This window comes from Natrix helvetica (assembly GCF_964273705.1).
Source record: "Natrix helvetica genome assembly, chromosome: 3".
In the NCBI taxonomy this organism is placed as follows: Eukaryota; Metazoa; Chordata; class Lepidosauria; order Squamata; family Natricidae; genus Natrix; species Natrix helvetica.
In genome coordinates this window covers 145,443,210-145,467,684 of record NC_138549.1, presented here as the reverse complement: position 1 = coordinate 145,467,684, position 24,475 = coordinate 145,443,210, and the positions used below count along the sequence as shown (strand labels likewise).

At 38.3% G+C, this 24,475-nt stretch overlaps 1 protein-coding gene across 2 annotated transcripts in view; it reads right to left on the bottom strand.

Annotated features, from left to right (window-relative positions):
- The window catches only part of L3MBTL1 (L3MBTL histone methyl-lysine binding protein 1), a 47,581-nt gene that overhangs the window by 12,699 nt on the left and 10,407 nt on the right, over positions 1-24,475 (bottom strand). The window contains exons 2-17 of one of the 2 annotated variants that reach the window (XM_081949357.1): positions 21,747-21,890; positions 19,507-19,730; positions 18,297-18,441; positions 17,076-17,220; positions 15,967-16,093; positions 13,133-13,220; positions 12,693-12,781; positions 11,304-11,408; positions 10,911-11,046; positions 8,355-8,446; positions 5,974-6,125; positions 5,370-5,446; positions 4,509-4,594; positions 4,054-4,164; positions 1,500-1,614; positions 402-501 (exon numbers count right to left, since the gene is read on the bottom strand). In XM_081949357.1, the coding sequence (XP_081805483.1) occupies positions 402-501; positions 1,500-1,614; positions 4,054-4,164; positions 4,509-4,594; positions 5,370-5,446; positions 5,974-6,125; positions 8,355-8,446; positions 10,911-11,046; positions 11,304-11,408; positions 12,693-12,781; positions 13,133-13,220; positions 15,967-16,093; positions 17,076-17,220; positions 18,297-18,441; positions 19,507-19,730; positions 21,747-21,882 (1,928 nt within the window). In that variant the 5' untranslated portion in view covers positions 21,883-21,890. The remainder of the gene's footprint in view (positions 1-401; positions 502-1,499; positions 1,615-4,053; positions 4,165-4,508; positions 4,595-5,369; positions 5,447-5,973; positions 6,126-8,354; positions 8,447-10,910; positions 11,047-11,303; positions 11,409-12,692; positions 12,782-13,132; positions 13,221-15,966; positions 16,094-17,075; positions 17,221-18,296; positions 18,442-19,506; positions 19,731-21,746; positions 21,891-24,475) is intronic. The other variant, XM_081949358.1, reaches the window with a different exon arrangement.

Below are 24,475 nucleotides of genomic sequence, written 5' to 3'. Positions count from 1 at the left end.
ACAACTGGCCGCTGTGATACAATCGTATAATAATAATAACAACAATAACAACAATAATAATAATAATATCTTGCTCAATATGTATCTTCCAAGCCAAATGAAATTTAGCAGCTGTGAACTGAACCTGCTCAATTTTAAAAGTTTCAACTCCTTTTTCATTGGTTGCAATGTTCTATTGCAACCAACAATAAAAACATAAATTGCCACAAAAGACTAGTAGCTGAAATGATCTTGATGAGGATACAGGATTCACATAGTATGTTACGTTGATTTATTCCAATACAAGTCGCATAGACACTGGAATAGCAGTTGTTCCTCAACAACTCTTAGTGGGGCCTTAAGTCCATGCTGCCTATAGCAGCATAATCAGCAGGGTATTGTAACTTATTATGAGTGCTCACCTATGAAAGCTATATTTGGAACTCTTGGTAGCTGGGAGCGTCTTACAGGCCAAGGTTGGACAGCTTCCATTGGTAGAGGAGACGGCTTCCTTTGGCCCTGCTCAAAAGGGAAGAAATAATTTGAATCTCAGGCGCTTTGATTTAAGACATAGGCAATTTCCATCTATATGAAGTTATAATTAATTTTCATACTTTAAACCAAACATGCATATACTATCAGTTTCTCTCCTCCCCTCTCCAACAAATATAGTTCAAAATCTGAATTCTAATTAGTAAAATTTGCCTCTCTATTTCTATGTTGCCTATTAAAAATATTTTACAGTTGAATTTCAGAAATACCCAACTACACCAACATTCAAAATTGTTCAATAGATATTTCTCAAAAGCAGGAAGTATTTATTTATTATGTATTTGGTTTAATGTTTGAAAGCCATTCTTACAATGTGGCTTATGTAAACATATTAAAGTACACTAAATATTTAGTTAAAACAATGAGTTAAAACAGTTAAAACAGCATCCCAATTCATTGGTGATTTAGCATTAAAAAGCATCAGAATTATCTAAAATAACATCCATCTAGAACCATCCTAAACCTTTGAAGAAAGACTACTTGAAATAAATAGAAGTTTTTAGAAGTTTTCATAAAGCTTAAATTGAGTGGAATTTATAAACAACTGTTAGAAGTCTTCCTACAAATTTTGTACAGTGATAATATAATAAACTGGAAAGTCACAGCACTCTTTCTTTTGGAAACAAAGCAACTTTATAGATTCATAACTGCAAATATATATATGAAGGTCAAGTCTACCAGAGACACAGAAACCAAAGGAAGCCTTGAACAAGATTTTTAGGGGTCATGTTCTTATGTCTTTTTGGAGAACTAAAAGATCCCTCACATGTAAGCACTGTAGTTTTCAGGGCAAAATAATTAACACAATAGAAGGTGTTTGTGTTACTTTTTCATCATGTTATAATTATAAGCTAAAAGATGCCCCCCTGTCTATTGTTTCATGGAATCTGTGCTGTCTGTTTCTACTGTCCCTAGATAATCATGAGAATGTGGCAAGTATTTGTGCAACATGTAGTTACTGTTCTTACTAAGAGGAGGTTGCAATGGATGTCCAGTTTTTGAGCACCATCCTACAGGATGAATGTCTGGGTGATCTGAGTCAATCCAGAAATCATAGATATGGCTCCAGCCATCAAAATGAATCTACAGGCAAACATCAACAGAATGTAGTTAGATTTTAGAAATCATCCTTGGAGCATCCAACCAGCAGAGACAAAGGTGCATTTTCTCTAATCAATGCATAAAAGAAGTTTCACATGGCACAGAAGGAGATGGTTTTCCATATTTTCACTTCAAACTGATCAATGATTTGAACAGCTGAAGGCACACAGTCAACAGCTGGAGGCCCTTAAGTCATCCCAGCTTTGATATATATATAAGATACCTCTAACACACCATACCTCACAAGTGGAAGTATGAACCTTTTAGGTGCATGCAACACTCTAAAAAAAGACAGAGGATGAAAGCTACGGAATCCCCACATCTCACTACAAGTCCACCAATATGCAGGCAAAACTAGTATAGATGGAATTCTGTTCATTCCTGAGTCTGTTTGGTCCATGGCAGCGTGGAATCCATGGGCAAGCTCAGGGGAAAAAAAATTATAAACTTCTAAATAACTGCTCCTCCTCGATTTACAGAGGCCACATTTCTATTGTCTGAGGATGGAAACTGAACCCATATCTTCTCTTTCCCACGTTACTGTACTTTCTATTCACCCATAAGTGAATGATGATGCACTTTTATAATTATGCCACTATATTTTACCTTTTGGCTTGTTCATTTGACCTCATCTCTTCCCTTGACAAATGCTTTTTCTTCTGATATCTAAATAAAAAGTACTGGGGGATAGTATTATGAACACTATTTGTGGGAAAACAGTGGATCCCACTGAGAATAGAAAATTTTACTGAGTATAAAATGAACAATTCTTAATCAGAGTGGATGGAAACATATCAGCTATCCATGACAGCATGCCAATGCGCTGTGCACAGGAATAGACATTACTACAGTTGTTTGGCTATTGCCAAATCTTTCTGCATTATCTTCTGTACCTTCCATATTGGATTTACTATTAGGTGCTGACAACATTATTACTTGATACTATTTTTTCCATTTTTGTAAGTACCTGAGAAGTAACAACCATTAGCACAGAAGAACTTTAGAATTGGTGTGTCTACATACATTGATATTTGTTGCTATAATAAATTAAGTGGATGCTATAGTATGGTATTTGGCAATATTGGCCCTGAAATAAGGGGGAAAGTGCCCTCAAAGTTGAAACAGCCACTCTTCGAAAGTGACTGGCCAATTACCCCAAGATGCTTTTTGCAAAAGGCAATTGGATTTTCTTGGTTTTTTTTTCCCTTTGAAAATGTTTCACTTCTCATCCAAGAAGCTTCTTCAGTTCTTTTTTCAAAGACAAAAACCAAGAAAGTCTAGTTGTCTTTTGGAAAAAGCACCTTGAGACACACCATGACCTGAATGACTAAGAATCTCCATAGACACTGGCCAATTATGACTCCTTGCTGCCACCATTCCTTCACTATAAAATGCCAAACCCTGACTGAACATCTGGCTGACTGTGCAATGAATAATAATAACAACAACAACAACAACAACAACTCAGTTGACTGAGTTTCATGTTTAATGAATAAAGTAGAATACCCTAATGCAATTCTATCTAAACCAATTTTCAGCTTCGCCTGAGGTAAACACCTCATCCAACATTCCAGCCAACTCTTTCACCCCAAATTCTTACTGCCAAATTGACAAACCTAACCAAATTCCCTTCTTTTGTTTTCTTTGCTCTCAGGGCTCAGGGGATGTGCTCTGGGCACATCAGATTGGCTTTTAATTTAAATAACCAGCCACTGCCCATTACAGGCTCTGCATGTTCCGATCTGAAACAATCATAGTTATACATTAAGGAAAGCTATATTTTATACACAGATAACAATTATAGTAAGCAAACAAAGCGGCTTATTGTTCTTGTTAAAAAGTTTGTCCTGCTTTTGCTTGTTGTAAGAGCCAACAATGAAGTATACATTAAATTCTCAGATTTCAGCCAGCATCAGAAGTTATAGGTTTTCTTTATAACTATAGGGCTATAAATACTTTCTATAATCTTAAGAATGCAGAATTTAAATCCAGTGTATGATTTCTTTTAGTGCATAATTGTAGAATACAAAAACAAAGCCCAGGCTTTCCCAAGCTATAAAGGCATAATTAAGTGATAAACAAGGGTTTGTACATCATGCAATCATCGTAATATGGCTTGTTTAATTTTGACTTAAATCTGTTGTATGCTTTAGTCAGCAAATTGTGACTTAGTACGGTGTATCAATTCAGTCAAACTGTTGCTTATACGAAACCCCCAATCCATTAGAAGGTGTAACTTCATTTGACCAATTCAGGGTTATAAAATAGCATTTATACTCTTGCATTGTATTTTTTTTAAAATCACAAATAAGACTTTGGGTGATTTTTCCCAATACATTTCATTTAGCATAAGGAAGCACATAAATTACTGGGCAATACCATGAAAAAGAAAGGCATAAACACAGAGCAGAAAAAGCCCACCTTTATCCTGTAGTCTTCTACATCCTCTACACTACCAACTCTGATTAGAGAGGGGGTCCTTCGATCCACTGCCTCCAATTTCATGTTCATCAGAAAGCTGTGAGGCTGCCTCTAGAGTGAAGCCAAACAAAAAGGTAAGGAAAACAAGGTAAGAAAGATGGTGCTTATGAGGCGAAATCACATCCTGCACAGCTAATTTTCCCCTGGTCTGATTCATCTTTTTATATGAGAGAGAAATAATGGCTGGTTTTTTTTTCTTATACTAGCATCGAAAACTTTCACCATTTCTAGATTCACAAACTGCACATTGCCAAAATAGCTTCCCCTGTAAAGGGTGATCAGAGGAAGAATCGCTGTTTTCTGAACATTGACTTAAGCATATATATGGTTTCCCTCCTCCCCTCTATACTTCTGGAAAATATTGAGGCGATTTGGAAAACATACAAACTACTCACCACCTTAAAGGCCCACGTTGGCGCTGCAGAAGCACCTGTTTCTGACAAATATTTTTCCCAACAGAAGTTCTCAGGGTCAGGATAGTCTGGAAATGAAAATATCTGGGAGATGAAAAGGTTTTGCTGGAGTGGATCTATTTAGAATAATTCAGTAGTAGCAATAGGCTCTTGGGAACTCAAATTGACCATCAGTGTTAGTTACTGCTAGATACAAATCAATGGTCAATTTAAAACAGGGATTCATTATGCCTAGCGTATAAAAAAAATCAATGTCTTACACCATAAATGTCTTCTCCAATACAGATGCCTCGAAATGCAAAGACTTCAACTTCCATAAGACTCAAAAATGGTCACTGTGCAAACCTCTAGAGGTTTCTAGGTTGGGGAAGACTAAGCTACAAGTTTATGCCTGATTTATAAAACATACTTCTACAGGAAAGTTGAATGCTATTTGGGGTCTATATTTCAAAAAGTGGGCAAACCTAGGGTAAAGAAGTGGGAGAAAGAAGGACAAAACCCTTTTATGTTTTATGTAAGTTAAGTAAAATATTACATTTTCATGATGTCATTTTTATTTCAGCATTTAGTTTTGAAACTTCGCTTCAGGAAATCATGCACTGACATCTATTTTAACATAAATCCTTCCCATGATTTTATGGTACTTGTTTATTATTGTATCTAAAAGGGCTTATATTTTAAGAGTAAATAGGACTGTGAATTCCTATCTGATCACAAAGCAGTATCTGTGATGGAAGGAATATTCAACTAGATGGCGCATAGTATTTCCTGTATTGGAAATGCCCTGCATGCATTCCTGTATCTTTTTCCTTTGGCAGTAGACAACACTTAGGCATTATTCACCTTGTGGAGGAGTGAGAGGTTTTCCATGTTCCTGACACCAACCAACAGGATGAATGTAGGGGCTACTGGGATCACACCTGCAATAAAAATATGTGATTATGTAGTCTCTCTAAAGGTTGCAGGAGGGAGTGGGGGAATCAAGCATTGCTTTAATTATGTGCAAGTTTATTATATGTTTAAAAATAATAAGCAAGGATAGGATTATTTTTTTATAAAGTCACATAGGATAAGATTTAATTTCCAACACAATCCGGGCAAAATGCCCATTCTTGCCCTCCACGTAACAAGTAAAAATAGGAAAAAGTCTTCTTTGGAGCCCATGATAACTTCCCCCACTGCTTGACTGGTAGAAAGAATTATCAAGATGTCAGCATTCTTCGTGTGAAATATCCTTCTCAGAGTGAAAATTCAGTGAAACAAGGATTATGACACACTGGGTGACATAATCACCGCTTCAACAATTCCTGAGATTTTTTTTACTAGATAAATTTTTATCTTCTTCATGAAGAAGCTTTAAAATCAGCTTTCATGTCATCATCCCATGACTTTCAATGATTGGCCACAGTAGGTAGAGTAATATTATTGGCGTTCATCTCTCACCTACCAGTAGTCATATGTGTCATCCCAGTTGTCAAAGTGCACCAAAAAGCGATTGTCTACCACATCTGTCACTGTGGCCACGCAAATCAAAGAAGGATTCATACGGTCCACTGCTTCAAGCTTCATCCCTATTTGGAATCCTATGGGAACATCATTCTGAGGAATGAGAAGACAGAACCTCAGGCATTTGTTTGTTTGTTTGTTTGTTTATTGGATTTATCTGCCGCCCTTCTCCCCCAAAAAAAATAAACATTAAAAAAAACACATATTACAAAAGTTAAAAAGGAAATTAGATAGAGTATCCAAAAACAAACCCAATTAATATTAACAATAATATTTTAAAAATTAGACTAAAATTAACAATTAAATCAATCATTTATTTTATTTTGTTCAGGCCAGGCCAGCTTGCTGCAAAAGCCAACTTTTTAGGACACGTCGGAAGGACCGGAAGTCGGGGATTATGTGAAGCTCCTGGGGCAGCTCATTCCAGAGGGAAGGCACTCCCACAGAGAAGGCCCTCGCCCTGGGGGTCGCTAGCCGACACTGTGTGGTCGACAGCACCCTGGGGAGGCCAACTCTGTGGGTTCATACTGGACGGTGGGAGGCTACTGGTGGCAGTAGGTGGTCTCGCAGGTACCCTGGGCCTACGCCATGGAGCGCTTTAAAGGTCATAATTAGTACCTTGAATCGCACCCGGAAAACAACCGGCAACCAGTGCAGGCCGCCTAAAAGGAGTGTAACATGGGAGCACCTAGGTACCCCCATGATAACCCACGCGGCCACATTCTGGACCAGCTGAAGCCTCCGGGTGCTCTTCAAGGGCAGCCCCATGTAGAGAGTGTTGCAGTAGTCCAGGTGAGAAAGGGCAAGGCCATGAGTGACTGTGCACAGAGCATCCCAATCCAGGAAGGGGAGCAACTGATGTAATAGGTGAACCTGGTAAAAAGACCCCATGGTCACGGCCGTCAGGTGTTCTTCTAAACTAAGCCGCATATCCAGGAGGACTCCCAGATTGCGGGCCGTCTCTGAGGGTGCTAAAATTTCTGGGCAGTTGTCTGCGGAAGCGATAAGAGCGGAAAAATGTTGCCGTTTTGCCGCTTTTATCGACACTAAGTAGGATTTAATATGAATTCTTACTAGTGTTCGATCAGATTCGGATCGGCTGGCCCTCCAACCACTCTCTAGGTGTCTTTTCCGGCGTTTCATCTCCCAGAGCTCCTTGGAGCTACCCGGGATCGACACCGAGTCAGAGGCCGCAAAGGCACAATGCGATCCAAGGCCCCAGTGGCTGCCCTATCCCAGGCTTCCACTAGGGCTTCGGTCGAGTTATGAGCAAGGGATTCAGGAAAAGTCCCAAGCTCCATCAGGATTCTTTCAGGGTCCATCAGGCTCCTGGGGCGGAACCATCTAGTCGGTTCTGCCTCCCTGCGGTGAGGGGTAGCAGTATGGAAGTCAAGCCTGATGAGGAAATGATCAGACCATGACAAGGGTTGGATAGAAATATCCCCTAAATCTACATCATTCATCCACTGCCCAGACACAAAAATCAGGTCGAGCGTGTGTCTCCTATTATGGGTGGGGTCTTGAATTAACTGAGTTAGGTCCATAGCCGTCATGGAAGCCATGAACTCCCAAGCTGATTCGGATGTCTCGCCAATAGAAGGCAGATTGAAATCCCCCAGGATCATAACTCCAAGTTCTCTCAATTTTTGCAAGCAAGATATGTCAGTTTTAAGAGGTACCGGTAGTTTTGATCCAGAAATTAATCAGTTATAATCCTTACTATTAATCCAATGAAATTATTTAATTGGCTGATAACTTTAATTATGATTGCAGGTGTGTCCAAATTATTTATTTTTTGAATCCTGATTCTAAAGATCAAGTTGTCAGGCCTGCAGTCATATTCCTTTTAGGATCTTTGGCCTGGCACACTTTCTATTATTTTACTATGCTGTTTCAATAGTGGGGTAATTGGGAGGGGGAATAATAATGAGTAGAATTGTAGATTGTGTTGTTGTCAAAATAAAACATTCCTTTCTAGAAGCCCAAGGTCATCTTTTGTCTCCGCACCTGATTGGAACTAGATGGGTGAAAATGCCAGCAAGGCAGAGGAAGATTGAACTATGTGATGGACTTGTGGATGTGGGGCAAGATCATGAACTTTCAAGTGGGTGGAAAACCCAGGAAGTTTTCAGATTTGGGTTTTCCACAGATGTACCAACATGTCTCTCTTATTACATTGGAACTCTGATTTAATTCTGGATGATATTTGGAACGCTGACATCAAGTGAAGTATTATTGTGGAATACAAGTCAGGCTCTCTTTCTACTGTTTCAAGAGTGAACAAAAGGGATTGATTTGTAAAATAAAGCAGCAGCCACTCACACTGTCTGGACTTGCAAAGAGATGCTTGGGAGCTGCCTGAGCTTTGGTAATCTTCAGGTAATTGGCCCAGCTGAATTCATCTTCCTTGTAACCTAAACCCCATACATAAAGGAGACATAAGAGGAGACATGGCAACAGAAGTCCATAGTGCTTCATTTTAGATACAGCAGGAATCACCATCCCTTTTCAAGTGCCAAGCAATACTGCCTTATGGCATAAAATGGCACTAAGATCATTTTTTTCAGTGACTAAAATCTTGTGAAATTTCAGCAATTTCACAAGCTGTTCATGTTCTCACTTGAAAATCGATAATATTTCTGGTGAGAGCTTGAACATCTGAGATTGCCATTTTTATTCTGGAATTAATCTTTCATTGTGCCCTTTTATGGATGTGAACTGGAGGTCTTGCAAGTACCATATCATGCCACCTTTGTTCTACAGCAATGAAGATAGTTGTCTCTGTTGTCTCTGAAGGCAATGTCAGTATATTGACTTTCTTTATAATACTGAGAACCCCGGAAGAGACAGTTTTACACTAGTAAGATATCCCAAACAAGACCACCCTGTCCTTAAATGGCTGGGTGGATTGGACATTAACATTTGACCCACTATAAGTCCATGTATTTGCCATACGCTAAATAAATAAATCCAAAACAAGTCTTGATGTCTCTCACAAAATTAGGCTTAGGATTCTTCTGATACACGTATATATAGCTTGCAATGATATGGATGCATACTTGCGATGTGTACAGCTTTCTTGATGAAGAGTTACAACAAAATTGAGCGTGTGTAGCTACTATAACAATGATGGCAAACCTATGGCATGTGTGCCAGAAGTGGCAAGCAGAGCCATCTCTCCGGGCATGCGAGCTGTCGCCTGTTGCTCTTCCGGGTTCCGGCGCACCAGCCAGCTGTTCTTCACATACACACAGGAGCGCCGGAAACCGGAAGATCGTCTTCCCAGCATGCGCATGCACACCGGCCGGCTGCTCTTCTGGTTTCCAGCACGGGTGTGCACGCACGTATGCACACTCCCATTTCGGCACTCAGTGCCAAAAAGGTTCGCCAATACTGTACTATAACATCTCAGTTATCCTAATAAGGATATTGCCTTTGTTGAATTTGTATTTTTGCTTCTCACGGGTAACACAGTTATAACTTTGTTTTATATAGCACTGTGAATTCTATTTAATTTCATCTCAAGAATCTGAAGAATCAAAATGAGGATATATTTCCTTATTTGTTCTTATCTCTTATTCTGGGCTGCAATTCTCCAGTCAAATTAACTATATTCCCAATAGATGTTTAATCAAACTTAAACAAGAATGGCTCCCATATATACAATATATCATACAGCATGACAGATTTATAGTTTGGCTTCTAAGGGGGCTTAAATGTTGATAAATGCCGTAAATTAGCTGAAGCATCATAAAAGGGAAATTAAAAACCAAGCAGCTTTTATTTTCTATTATTTTTCTTTTTTTTAAATTTCTGTTGCCTATTTTTCTTTGACTTTTTTGTTTTCTCAACATGCCTAAACAAGTAACAATACAATGGAGACTTTAGTATTTTGTAATCAACTGAAGACAAAAATCTTTATCGTACAACAAATATCTTGTTGTAATATGCAGCTGATTCTTAATGCTATATCCAGTTTCAATTGTAAATGCTAAATTATCTTATGTTTATTAATATCAACATTTTAAATCAGTTTACATTAATTTTTTTTATTTATTTATATCCCGGCTTTATTGTTTTTACAAATAACTCAAGGTGGGGAACATATATAATACACTTTCTATTTTCCCCAAAACAGTAATTCTGTGAGGTGCATTGGGCTGAGAGAGAGTGACTGGCTGAAGGTCACACAGCTGACTTCCATGGCTATGTCAGCACTTGAACTCACTGATATTGATGTAACACCTTTTCTTTTTAAAATTATTAATGGTTTAAGTTTCCTAAACATTAGAGTATTAATAGTTTCTTGTCAGCACTGTTGTAAGCACTGTATAAATACCACTGTGTCAAAAAACCACAAGGTATTATGCATGTCTTATAACAATGTATTTTTTTTAAATTGCAGAATACAGAATGACAGAGTTGGAAGGGACCTTGGAGGTCTTCTTCTTCGCGGGGGGCGGGCGGGGGGCGGGCTATACCATCGGACAACCATTCGTCCGATCGCTTCTTAAAAATTTCCAGTGCTGGAGCATTCACAACTTCTGGATTCAAGTTGTTTCCACTGATTAACTGGCAGGAAATTTCTCTTTAGTTCTAGGTGGCTTCTCTCCTTGATCATATTGCTTGCAAAATATGTTGGAAAATGTACTTATGGGCTTTTAAAAGAGTTACATAGTGATATAAAAACAGAATGAAATTGACTTAGCAACTTAGCTTTGGAAAAACTAGACACCGAAACCTAGAGATTTGTCCACCTCACCATTGTCTCCATTCCTCTGAAAGCATTTCATTCACTCACTCCTTCATTCACTTTGCCATCAGACAACAAAAGCTTTTGGAAGTGAGCTTCTAAATGCACTGTCCTAATCTCCCTACCTTTGGGAGGTTGAAGTTTGTGTCCTGTTTTCTCAAACCAGCCAGCAGGATGAATATTGGGAGAGTCAGCATTCAGCCAAAAATCATGGCATTCAGAATAGCCATCAAAATGAAGCCGCATCCTATAGCCACATACCTGCATGCAGAAAAAGCAACAGAAACACATGGCCTATCCTGTTAAATCATAATGTGCTGCTTTCCACTGATAGTGTATGCTATTTTATGATGACATCCTTTTTGCCCCTATTTTTAGTTTTAGTACTTCTTGCAACTAGGTTGCATATTCACCCTAAAATGAATGGCGAGCTTTAAATTACGTAAATGAAAGAAACTAGGGGCAAACAAGAGAACAGCTGAGCTAGAACAATATGCAACAGTATAAACTCATCTCACCTCTGCTACAGTGAGAATAAAATACATTGAGGGATGCTGAGGATCTATGCCTTCCAGTTTCATTCCCACCTTGAAACCATTCTTATTTGGGGTAATCGACTGGTGCTGAAAAGAACAAATCAAAATGTAAGAAATATATAATTTCTTCTAATGATACATTTAAATGGAAACTACTGCAATAAGACATTAACCAGGATGGCAGCTCCCATATGATTACACATTTTGCCTCCTGTTTCTGCTTCTATTAGAAACAGAAGTTCAGTACACATATTTTGAAGTCTTGAAATATGTCAAAATAATAAACCTATCTCTGCACTTTAATTCTCCGTCGTGAAAGGTCCCCCTTTCACAATGGGTGAAATTCAGCAGGTTCTGGAGAACCTGTAGCGGAAATTTAGAGTAGTTCGGAGAACTGGAAAATACCATCTCTGGCTGGCCCCAGAGTGAGGAAGGAATGGAAATTTTGCAGTATCCTTCCCCTGCCCTGCCCACCAAACCACGCCCACAGAACCGGTAGTAAAAAACAATTGAATTTCACCACTGCTCCCCCCTGGTATATGTAGTTCTCAACTTATGATCACAGTTGGGGCCAGAATTTCCCTTGCTAAGCACGGTGGCTGTTGAAGGAGTTGTGCCTGATTTTACAAGGTTTTTTTAAAAATGGTTGTAAGCAAATCACAGCAGTTGTTAAGTGAATCATAATCATTAAGCCAACTGGGCTTCCATCATTGACTTTGCTTGCTGGAAGCCAGCTGGGAAGATGGCAAATGGTGATCACATGATCCCAAAATGCTGCAATCATTGTAAATACATGTCAGTTGCTAAGCACCCAAGTTGTAATCACGTAAAAAGGAGATGTTGCAATAGTTGTAAGTGCAAGGACTGGTGGTAAATCACCATTTTCAGTGGTGATTAACCAACTATAATTTTGGTTACTAAATGAATGATTGATTGTAAGTTGAGGACTACCTGTAAAAGAAGAGTATCTGATTTCATTTTTGTTTCTTCCACAACAAAATAACTTTATTTGCTACATTTAAATTTCACTTGACTTTCCAAAGCTTAATGGCCCTAAAAAAAGTACCATATTGTATCCATATCCCAGAATGTATTTTCTCTTTTCCAAATTCATTATTTTTTTTTCTTTTTTGATGAACATTACCATTAATGTTTGCTTTTTCTTTCCTTATCTTTGCTTGAGATTGAAATTTGAGAAATACGTATGTGTTATGGAATGAATCTCTCAGGTAAAAAGAAGTTCCTACAGTACAGCAACCATAAAAAACAGGAACCAGAAACAAGAATCAGATTCTCTTAAAGAAAGGAATCAATGATTATAGAATAAATGTCAAAGCTCCATAAAGATAGCAGGTAAAAAAAATAACTCACTTCTTGGAACAAATTTAAAGGAGCAGCTGTGGCTTTTTGTTCTTCCAAGTATGATGCCCAGGTCCAACTTTCTGCCTTTTCACTGGAAACTAAAAATATCAGAAAATGGAACAAATGAAATTTCCAAAACATTATGTTAAGTGACATTTTAGACATCTAGAGCAAAGTTTAGGATACTCCTCTTTCCAAAAATTATAGCCATCATCTGCTTTTAGTTGTTGAGGACTGAACATTGCATTTTACTCAAAAGCACTAGGTTCTTCCTTTTATTCTGCCCTTGTACTTTCTGGGTGCAGATGGGACAGACATAGCCAGACTGCATCTCAGAATGAACAAATAGGAAAAGCATAACCTCTGACAGAACGTACCATTTCATATTTGGGGATTATTAAAGATTACATTATAGTTGCTCAAACAAGTAAGCCATGCTATATGCTTACCAAACTGATCGGCATTCCATTCTTCATTACTATTATTAACAGCAGGAAGTTCTCCTCCTGAACCATTTATCTCCTCCTGCTTTAGTTCCTAAGGCACACAAACAAAATCTCTTACATACATACATACATACACACATACATACATACACATTATTCCTCATGAATTTTCAGAGATACAATATACTATTTGGCACCAATTTTTAAACACCTCTGTAGTCACTCCCAGGGTTTGGATGATGGGTTACCTGCAATCTTGGGGTTTCAGATTATGTCCCCTAGCTTTCTATGATCAATTTCAGGTTACCTTTTGTAATACATCAAAGAATTTTGTAGCACTCTAAATTTAGACAAACAATATTTGTAATATAAGCTAGGCATAATATAATAATAGGCATAAGTTTTCAAAATTCCCTTCATCAGATCTACAAAGTGTTATAAATGTCTGTGATGGATGACAGAGACTGCAAAGAGAGGTCAGTGGAAAATAAAACACAGATGTGAGAATAACCTTATTACACTGGCATTCTCAAAATATTTGCTGCATATGACACAGACATTCTCACATTAGTGAATTGATTAACACAATGCAAAGTGCGAAAAAATATCTCAATTCCTCTTTGAGCCACAGGAGAGAAAGACTTGTACCTCTTGATAACTGCAAAAAGCTTTGAAGGCACCAAAAAGAACGTTGTTGATTTAGTGGTGTCTACAAGCTCCAGGTTGGTGATCCAGGACTTATCATACATTTGCTGTCTTTATGCTACAAGAATCTTTGCTTCCATAAGATCAGTTCCACAGTGTTGATACATACCGTAACAAAAAATTGTACTCCAGAAATCCTTAGAACATTAAGTTACTGTAAAAGATAGGTAGGAATACAGCTAAAACCAAAGCTGAATTGTTCCTTGAGGGAACTTGCAACTTAAGGCAAATACAAATGCGATATAGGAGATCTGGGCATATCTTTAATAGCAATAGCACTTAGACTTACGTACTACTTCACAGTGTTTTACAGTTTTACAGCTCTAAGCAGTTTACAGAGTCAGCATATTGCCCCCAACAATCTGGGTACTCAGATTAAGCTATTTTTAACTTGAAATCAGTCCGATCAAAAAGAGACTTTTATTTTTTTGCTGGTCTATAGAGTAAAAATTGTTTAGAGAATAGGGGTATAGTAATGCTGCACCATTCCAAAATTCCACTATCCCAGTTTTTACCAGCCATACTCCTGGAAAGAGATGTACCAGAATTATGATCAGATTTTATACCCTGTGAGGATAACTGCAACTTTGGCTCTGGATGCTGCTGCACTTATGCAATGGAATGAATGTGGGAGTATGATTTCAATTCAGAAAACAAAATAGTAATCCTGCTATTAATTAATGCTGTTTGCAGTACTTTAATGAAGAAGAAAGAACTAAGGGGCAATATTTGGTTCCAGATTCCTTGCAACATGTTAGTTTAGCCATGTGCTGCATTTACAATTTAGGAATGCTTCTAGAAAGCATTTACAAATAATAACAATTTCTAAACAAGCAGTGATGATATAGTGATACCTGAAGTGAAAAATCCACAGGTGGGGAATACTTTATTAAAAAAGGGAAGAGGGGAGAGAAGAGGCTCAATCAAGATGCATAAGCTACTGCTTTTGACTTATCCCGCAGATAGCTGTGGTTTTGTAATATATTCAAAGATAAAAGCTAGTTTAATAGAGCATTGCATTAGGATTAAATTAGCAATGCCCTCCAGATGTTTTGAACTACAGCTCCTTTCAGCTCACACCATCATATTCAATAATACAGATTATAAATTATTTAATACAAAACATCTGGAGGGTACTGGACTTGTAGAATGTGGGGTTTTCAATGGGTAAGACAGTGTAGATTAATAATTCTGCAGTGTAATGAATATGCATTCTGAATATGCAGGAGTCACTCCTCGTGAGATGAACAGCCAAATAAATTTGATAAATAAATAGGGTTATAAGGTTTACATTTGTAAGTTTAAAAAGTTAAGCAATTGTCAAGTAATAAATTATTTCAAAACCAAAAATTATAGGTAGACTCTTTCAAATGACGACTGGCTTTGACCATGTCCAAAATTACCAGCACTATTTTTATTTATGCGCAATGCAGCCTGACTGTCCCGACCTTCTCCCCTTAATCTTTCAGAGCGCTGCCCTGCTGGCCAAAGAAAATTATATGAAATGGCCTCCACCTAGCACTCTGCCTTGTTTTCCCCGTTTTGTGAAGAATGAACATACAACCACAAAGAGAAACCAACAAAAGCTGATGTATCTGGTGCAGCAAAGATACTTCTCAAACCATCCTGTGGAAAGTAGGGGAACAATGGTAAGGTAACATGGGACATTCAACTTAGGAAAAGAATGGATACCCCACTATTCAGTACCATCCTTGTATGTAGAAGAACCTATATTTAGAATATAAGAGTCACTTAGAAGCGAAATCTTGATCACTGAGGGAATAGAGGACAGATATGACATCTCTTTCCTCTCTAGGTCCTATAGGTCACAGGTGCAAATATGTGTCAGATGGAAACCTGACAATATGCATATGTTACATTGTGGCCTATAGACCATTCCTTTATATCTGTGGGTCACCAAAGAATTTAAAGCAGCTGCACCATCCTCCTGCACTAAAAAAAAATAGTTGCCCATCCCTACTTTGGAGTGTCCACTGGTTAAAACTATGGCTCCATGGTCTGACTGGCTCTAATTTAGGCCAGTCCAGTGAATGAGCGAGCATGCATACCAGGAAAAAAAATGCTGCTATCAGATTCTACTGCAAATACATGCAAGAACATCCCAGTCACACCATTTGCTCTGATTCTTCCTCTTCCTCCTCTGAAGGGCTTTGATAATCTTTCCTCTTCCGTTTCTTTACTGGCTTGAGAAGTTCAGTAGTGTTAGTGATGCCAGCAGAATTCTCCACAATGACAGACCTGCAAAAACAACACCCAAACTTGCAGATTCTCCAGATAAATTTGCTCAAGCAATGAGAGTTGGGTTTAATAATAGAACTGCAACAACATTGACAAAATATAATAAACGGTTTTTTTAAACATTCAGAAATACTACACCTTACCTACAGCATTTCCACCAGAGGACACTGCAATAAAACCTTAAATGAAATTGATTCATGCAATTTAATTCTGTTTGTCAACCATCATTTTAGTTGGGAATTCAAGACTAATCAACGTTGATAATAAGTCTGTGCTTGACATTCATAGCTACAAAGCAATTTTGACATCATATTCTTATCCTCTCCTAAATAAAAAAAAAGAAACCAAAATGCCTCAATCTAGATGAATTTTTTTTTTGAAATCGGGAACATTCATTCTGGTGAAATTATAAGAAAATGTAAAATCCTCAGGCCAAAAGATTACCTACGGAGAAAGTCCACTTAATATACCTATGTGTAGGTGGTGCTTCTCTACAATGTTCACTATCGTCTGGAAGTTGAAATCCATACATCTTAAAGCAATAATATTGAGAAACATTGATGTAACCTATGTTCAGAGGTGGTATTTAGCCGGTTTGGATCGGTTTGCCCGAACTGGTAGTGGAAATCGCGGGTAAGCCTGCCCACCTGCCCCAGCTCTATGCCATCCTATTTAGGCACATTTTCAAGCCAAAGCGCATGGCGGAAAGCCAATTGCATGCGCCCCCACATTTGCAAACCAGTAAGGAAATTAAGTGAATACCACCCCTGCCTATGTTACATAAATTTATCTATATTAGTTATTCAACATTAATGGATGCTCTTTTGCCCAAGTGCTTCTTTAAAACAAGATTTACAGTATTTCTTTCTGTCCATGGAAGAAATGGAAAAAAACAGCAGGAACAAGACATAAAAAGTGTATTAATTTTTCTTCTCTCCCTACCTCCTCTCCCCACCTCCTTTAAAGGCAATCTCTTTATTACCTTTCTTTGAACTGCCGGTGACAGTTCTCACTGCAAAATGCCCGGCCTTCCTGGGTTGACCCAGAAATATTTCTTCGGCCACAGGTATTGCAGTGGCATAGGTTGTCCACCGTTGGAAGTTTAAGAGGCTCTGGAATATTTGATTCTACAGAAATCAGAATGTGAAAAGCTCAAATAAGTCACATCAATGTTATCATAATGAGAAGATTTTCTGGGTCAGGCCAAATTGCAGAATGATAATCCAGCGGGCTGGGCTCCGGGTATGTTTTATGTGCCAATTTTACATATTTTAGGTCAAGGGTACAAAATGAAAATATAATAGCCTATCTTTCAGACCATGACAGAGTCGCAGCAGCTCAACATTTGAAACATCTCTTTTATATTTTTCAGTGTTTTTTTGGGGGGGAGGGGGTTAAGTAGCGGAATGACACTTTACACTTTGCAAAGGTTTAAGGAATTAATTTGATCACTGACATCACTAGAATTCCTCTCCACAAATGGGCCTTGGAATCATCCATTTTGAAATGCAGCCCTTTACATTTTGCACAAGGCCTGGCAAAGCCTCAAACACAAAAATATATGGGCCTATGATTAATAGCTACCAAAATTGCCATATAGAGAAAGTATAAATATTATGGATTCTGGAATACAGTCCAACTCTTTAATAGCAGCTCCAACTTGATTATGAGAGATGAAGAAGAGGGGGGGCATTAAGAATGAAGCAATTAGCAGCATTCTGAGCTACTGTTTGATTGCATCTTTCCTAACATTTTTACATTATGCAAATTTTTATGGATTTTATTTCTCTGCCATCCCTTGCTGAATCGAAACTGTTTTTAAAGTCAATCCTCTTCTGCCATAACAGTTGGGTACATTTTTCTTCATTTTTCAGAGGGTAATCCTGCTGACCAATAAAATAAGGAATAGGTTATCTGAGACCTACACAAAATTTATTTGCAACATTACTTTGGGACTGGAAAGAATTAAATGACACACAAACACATTTTATCCTGGGTAACATAGAATGATCAGGACTAGAGGAAAAGAGTGCTTGAGGAATTCACATTTCCAGGGAAATCAGGACATCTATAAAATTCATGAAGTATTAAGAGCAATTAGTCATGGCGTTTAACATTCTCTATATTGCCATGGTTTAGTAGAACCTATCTTGTGGAAACGAGTATATAAAGGTTTGTATGCTTCCCCTCTCCAAATCCTCACCTGGAGTCCTGATTGGATTGCCCTTGCAGGTAAGTACCCCTCCATCATCCCCATTTCTTTCCGGCTGACATTCCTGTATGGGTTCTGCAGGTGAAGGTTTATCAGCGCTAACTACTTTCACTGTCCCATATTCGTTTATTCGAAACTGTGTCAATACAAGATGGAAAGAAAAAGTCAACAGGGGAGCAAGCAGCCAATTTGGGACATGACAATATTATGATGGAGTGAAAACAAATTGCCCTTCTTTCACTGAGCCTAGGAAAACACACCTACAATCATCTTGGTTTACCTTCACAGACACTTTGTGAGGTAAGCTCCAAACAGCAGCTGACCCAATGCGTGCTTTGGGCATGTTCATAGGACACACTAATATGCATGACATCAGGAGTTCATGGACAAAGGGAATACTTGCAAGAATATAGCTTTAGTAAAAGAATGTGGTAATGGATTATCACTTAAGAGGCTGGCCTAAATTCCTTTAAAAAAATGTCAATGATCGATTCTAGATCTCTATTAAATAATCATCTCAAATTGGAACTGCAGATTTAATTAAGTATATAAATGCAATTGAGGGTACCTAGGGATAAGTGTCATGCTTCAACAAAAGACCTGAATGCTAGAGCCAGGTTCTCATCCTGTTTTCCTTTTGTGTCTGCTGTTGAAAGGCCCAGTATAGGTAGTTCTCAACTTATGAATATAACTGACCCCAGAATTACAGTCTTAAATTTTTGCGGTCGTTAAATCAGCCATTTTATGACTTCTTCTTTGCTGCTCATTAAGTGAACATTACTGTTGATAAGCAAACGCAGTGTTCATGAAGGAAATCCATTTTATCCAGAAGACTTTTCCCCCCCACCATATATCAGAAGTAAACACCAGAAACTGGAAAAATAAAAGTTAAAACTTGCACTTGGGTGACAGTGGCAATCAGCCATAAAAGTGAGATAGTTACCAAGTGCCCAAATTGCAATCACATGATGGCAGGGGTGTGTGTGTGTGTGTGTGTGTGTGTGTGTGGTCATCTTCTATAAATTCAAAATTAGATTATAAGTAGCTTTTGGGGAGGTATGTCATAATTTTGAATGGTTGGTGGGTGGGTGGGTGGTCGTAAATTGAGGACTAATCTGTGTATTATGTATCAATCCTGAAATTTGCCCAATGGTATGCACACCTAAGAACAACAACAAAAAAAGAGTCTTCATTGATTTACCCTTAGGTTGCTCCCAGGCAAAGTGGCAATCCCATCTTTCCATTCCAGATCCCGGATGGTGTTGCAAATCTGCACTCCACTGATCTGAGGGATGACTGCTGCTGTGATGGGCTCGTTCCCCACGCCCTCTCTTGGCCTCTCTGTCCCCATGTTTTTCTGGACTTCTCGGGGGAATCGCTGAATTTCTAAGGTGTTCACTGGAAGGTTTATAGTAGTTGTGGTTGCTGATGAAGAAGAAAAGCAGTACAGTGTAAGCATACTGATATGCATGCAGGTAAATAATTACCTTTGAGCAAAGGTCACCCAATTTCATTACAGAGCAATATAATCCAGAGATAGCTGAGTGCTGAACGGAATGTGAATAGAAGTGGAAGATCCCTAAGGTTTACAAGTAGTGTAAAATCAGTGAGTTGCAAATCTGTACCTTGAATATTCCCAGGGTGTCCCGTTTTGGCCCAGAGTCATCCTGCAGTGAGGACAACACTTTTGCCTACTGTTTGGCATTTGGAGAGAGGTGGGGGGAGTGATTATCCCTTAACAACCCCTCTCCCTGGCCAAATAGGAATGATTTCCCTCCAACATTTTCTCACTGCCAGTTTCCATGTGTTATGATATCACAGGCCATCAAAATGCTGCTAAGGTTCTTGTAATGCCATGATAAATGCACATATAAAATAAAATGTAAGTTCTTCCCTTCTTTTTTATTCAAAAAAAAAATCCCATTACTGTTTTAAGGGATAGAATACATTTTAAAACCTCAGCATCTTATTTGAATGCTCAGTTCAACCTTCTCTACATCTGGTATCTTCCAGATGTCCTAGACCAGTGATGGCAAGCCTATGACACATGTATGACTTGTCGTGTTATTTTTAATGACACATCTAGAAGCCACACGAGAAGATGGTGTGTTCTTGTACATTCTTGCATGATTTTCAGAGACTCCAGAGCAGTGGTTCCCAACATGGGGCTCACCCCCCACAGGGAGGCAATTTGATTTTTAATGGGGGCAATTTGAACCTTGTTTAAACCAAGTTAATGGCCTTTTAGGCTTCCTCCGTATGAGTAGAGTTCACTGTTTGAGTAAAGTAAGAATTATATGTCACAGGGAGGGCATCAGGATTTTAGAGATGCTTAGGTGGGGCATGGCTAAAAAAAGGTTGGGAACCACTGTTCCAGAGGCTGTGCGAAACAGGGCCCTCTTGTGTGACTTTCAGAGGGTACAGAGCACACAACATTCTAGTATGGCCTCTGCACTCTCCAAAAATTCCAGGAAGTTCTTGTGTGATTTTTGGAGGCTCCAGAGGCATGAAAATATGTGGTATGCTCTCACGTGACCTCCACACCTCCCGGAAGTTGTGTGAAACGACCCTGATCTCATGTGGCTCTGAAACCTTTGAAAATCGTGCAACACGAGGCATACTTTTCTGTTCTTTTCAGGTTGCAAGGCCGTGCAAGATCATTCTCCAAAGTTTCCAGGCCTTTTGCAACCCAAAACTGCCTTGGATAGTTGGCTTTTGTTCCTGAGAGATAACGCCAAATCAAAAAAAAAATATTCATGTAAGCTTGCAAGCTATGCAAGCTTTCTTATTTATTAAACTTTTATGTTGCCCATCTCACTATCCCAAATGACTCTTTGTTATAAATTGTTTTTCTTTTGTCTGGAGTGGGATGATAGGGCAGCATAGACAAGTTAAGTCCACATTTTTGACACATCACACGCTATTACTGTTCTAGAATATAACCTCAAGATCTGTGATAGCTAGAAAGGATGGGAGTTGTAGTCCAACATCCCTGAAGATTTTAAGTTGCTTAAAATCAAGGTATGTAAATACAACATCCTTCCTTCTCATAAGAATGCTATAATCTTTAGCTTCGAAAGCAAATGTTAGTAATATAATTTTTCTAGTGTAATTGTGATACCCACTGTTTTAAAATTTATTTGCAGTTTGCAATTGCATTAATTCTGTGTACTTTATGTCCTCATATATCGGGGGGGGGGGGTGGAGTTATGAAAAGATCAACCTTCAAGCAAAATATAGTGTTGCAACATCTTACAACTTTCCAGAAATGTCTTTTATTAATGTATGATATCAACTTGAAAAATATAGAACCAACTAAATGAGGAAAAGTGACTCAGCTGTGTTTGTGATCTGATACTAAAGGCATAAAAATGGGGGAGGGGGCGACTGCAAAAGAATTGAAGGCAGAAAAGTAACAAACTTCAGCATTTGAGCACTCACCTGGTATGATGAAGGTAGTTGCTGGTAAGTGGGCATTTTGCACAGTATTTTCACTGGCTACCAAATGGACACTGACCTCCCCAGTTGCATTTCCTTTTGTGCTTCTTATCACCTCCATCTCTGCTCGCCCGTCCATTACTTTACCTAAAAGACACAAAATATAATTGGAATCAGCCAGTATAGATTCCATGAAACCACAAGAGAATTAGTACCATACCTTATGCCAACTTCTCTAATTTTGTGACCTCCACTTTATTAAGACTGCAGATCCTAAAATTTTGAGCCAAAATAGGCAACAGAGAACTTCTCTATTACAAAAATAGCTGCAAAGGTGACCATTGTCAATCATGATAATCAGGGGGAGGGGTGCTTCGCTACTCCTTCTAGTTCCATATCTCTCCTTGCCGCCTTAGTTTTGTGTCTCCTGGACAGATGAGCATAATTTTAAATAAAAAAGTAGGCTACAGCCCACCCACTACTTTTGCTTTCTGTCAGTGCCTATAAAGCCATACTTGGAAATGAGGCTGAAGCCTAGGACTTTGTAGCATACCAACTTTCAACTATTTTTAAGCATCTAAATAAATACAAGCATAAATAAAATTGGAGGTAGGGATAGAGTGCCTGGATGGGGCACTCTGGGGGCATGGCATTGCTTTACTCCTATCATAAACTGTCTCCATACGTATGCATAAATTACTGAGTGTGACAACCTTATTTTTTTCAGTGAAACAAGACTGCTCTTTGAAGCTTCTGAGAAATTGAGAGACTTAAATAGATGCAATGCAGGTTTTATTTTTCAAAGCACTTCTTCCATTTATTCAATGGTACAACTTTTGTTGCTCTTGTAGCGTTACTGTACAGTTGCTTATTTGTTTCTAACTCCTCATAACCTACTGAATTGGGAGCCCCCAGTTTGCTAAATTGTCTCTTTGTAACTATTATGAATTCTTGTAAGCTTCTTCTTATGTCAACAGTAATACCTACGTAACTAAAACCAAATTGTGCCTTTATCATTCCAGCAAGGATCATTAAGAAGGGTTTAATTACCACTTAGTATCTGATTAAGACATAGCACATCAGAGATTTTCCATGACAGGGCAAAGCAACAATGAGTCTCTTCAAAAAGGCTGCCTTTCACTTCCATTTTATATTCTGTTACCCTGAACATAGTTCTGAAAACAGAAAAATATTCAGGCAGAAAGTCCAGATGTTCACTTTCCTGCTATCCTTTCTCCACCTTGATTATGGGCTAAATCAAAGCCTTTATTTAAAGAGGTAATAAGTAATGACTTTAGCTAGGATAATTGTATTGATTTGGAAATCTCTTCATGTGACAGCTGCCCTCTTTGTTTTTCCTTTCCTTCAAAAAATTCCATTTTTATATTTAGTGATTTGGCTTCATTTGCCAAAGGAATTTCTCATTAAAAGGATGTCTATATGCAAGATTGCAGGAATATTCATCTTTTGTGTTTCAAGACTGGCACAAGGTTGATTAAATTCTATATTGCTCAGAATTACTGCTCACAAGGTTCAAAGTCCACTCTTTCTTAGGACTGGGTTGAAGGGAAAAGTCCTAGATGAAAGGGCTAAAAACACTTTCTGGAGAAACCTGGATAGCAATAGCAATAGCACTTAGACTTATATACTGCTTCATAGTGCTTTACAGCCCACTCTAGGGGTTTACAGAGTCGGCATATTGCCCTCAACAATCTGGTTCTCATTTTATCCACCTCAGAAGGATGGAAGGCTGAGTCAACCTTTGAACTGCCAAATTGCAGGCAGCCGGCAGGCAGCAGAATAGCCTGCAGTACAGCATCACCGCAGCTCATGTTGTGGATATTATGGAAAAGTTCAACTCACCTATTGGCAGCCCATTTTAAGTATCTTCCACCACAGAATTCTTGGACAAAAGGATCTTCAAGTACTTTTTTTTTATACACTCCCACATTCCAATTTCTTACACCCATATCCCTAAATATTTTTTTGTAAATTAGACTGGTTAAAAGAAAATGCCAGCATTCCCTACTGTGTTCCAATCAGAGGTGCGTTGCTCCCGGTTTGGCCAAAATGGTAGCGGTGACGGCGCTACTGTGTTGCACGCGTGCAAGCACGAGCGAACCGGTAATAAACCCACCACTGGTTCCAATGTCTGGAATTTGATATTCAGAACACAGTTCAAAATCCTGAAGGGCTCATTGTTTTAAAGAATACTCAAATCAACAAGCAGATTTAAAAGCATATGACTGACAGACAACAGAAACCAGGAAAGTTCAGTTGGAAAGATGTAAATAACAAGTTTCCTAACATTTAGGACAAAAGCTCTATTGATAACTTGTGCAATGGACAGAACAACAGGTTGTAAATTGAAATAAATGAAATAATACCATTGGACTTTTTTATATCAGGAACACACAAAGAATAAATCATGATCACCAATATTATAGGTTTTTTTAAAATTTCTGTGTTCTATACAATAATTAAGCTATGTTCTGTTGATGCTGGAATTCTCGTTTGTTTGGGTGTTTTTAACATCATTTTATTAAGAGATTTTTTTACATGAATAAAAGATAAACAAATAATTCAGAAAAAGGAAGAAAAGAAAGAATAGAAAAAAGTACAGAAAATAAAGAAAAAGATATTTTGAAAAGCAACTTCTGATCTTCTTTACAACAGTTACAAACTTATCACTTCAACTCCTTTAAATATATACCGGTACATTGTACAGTTTC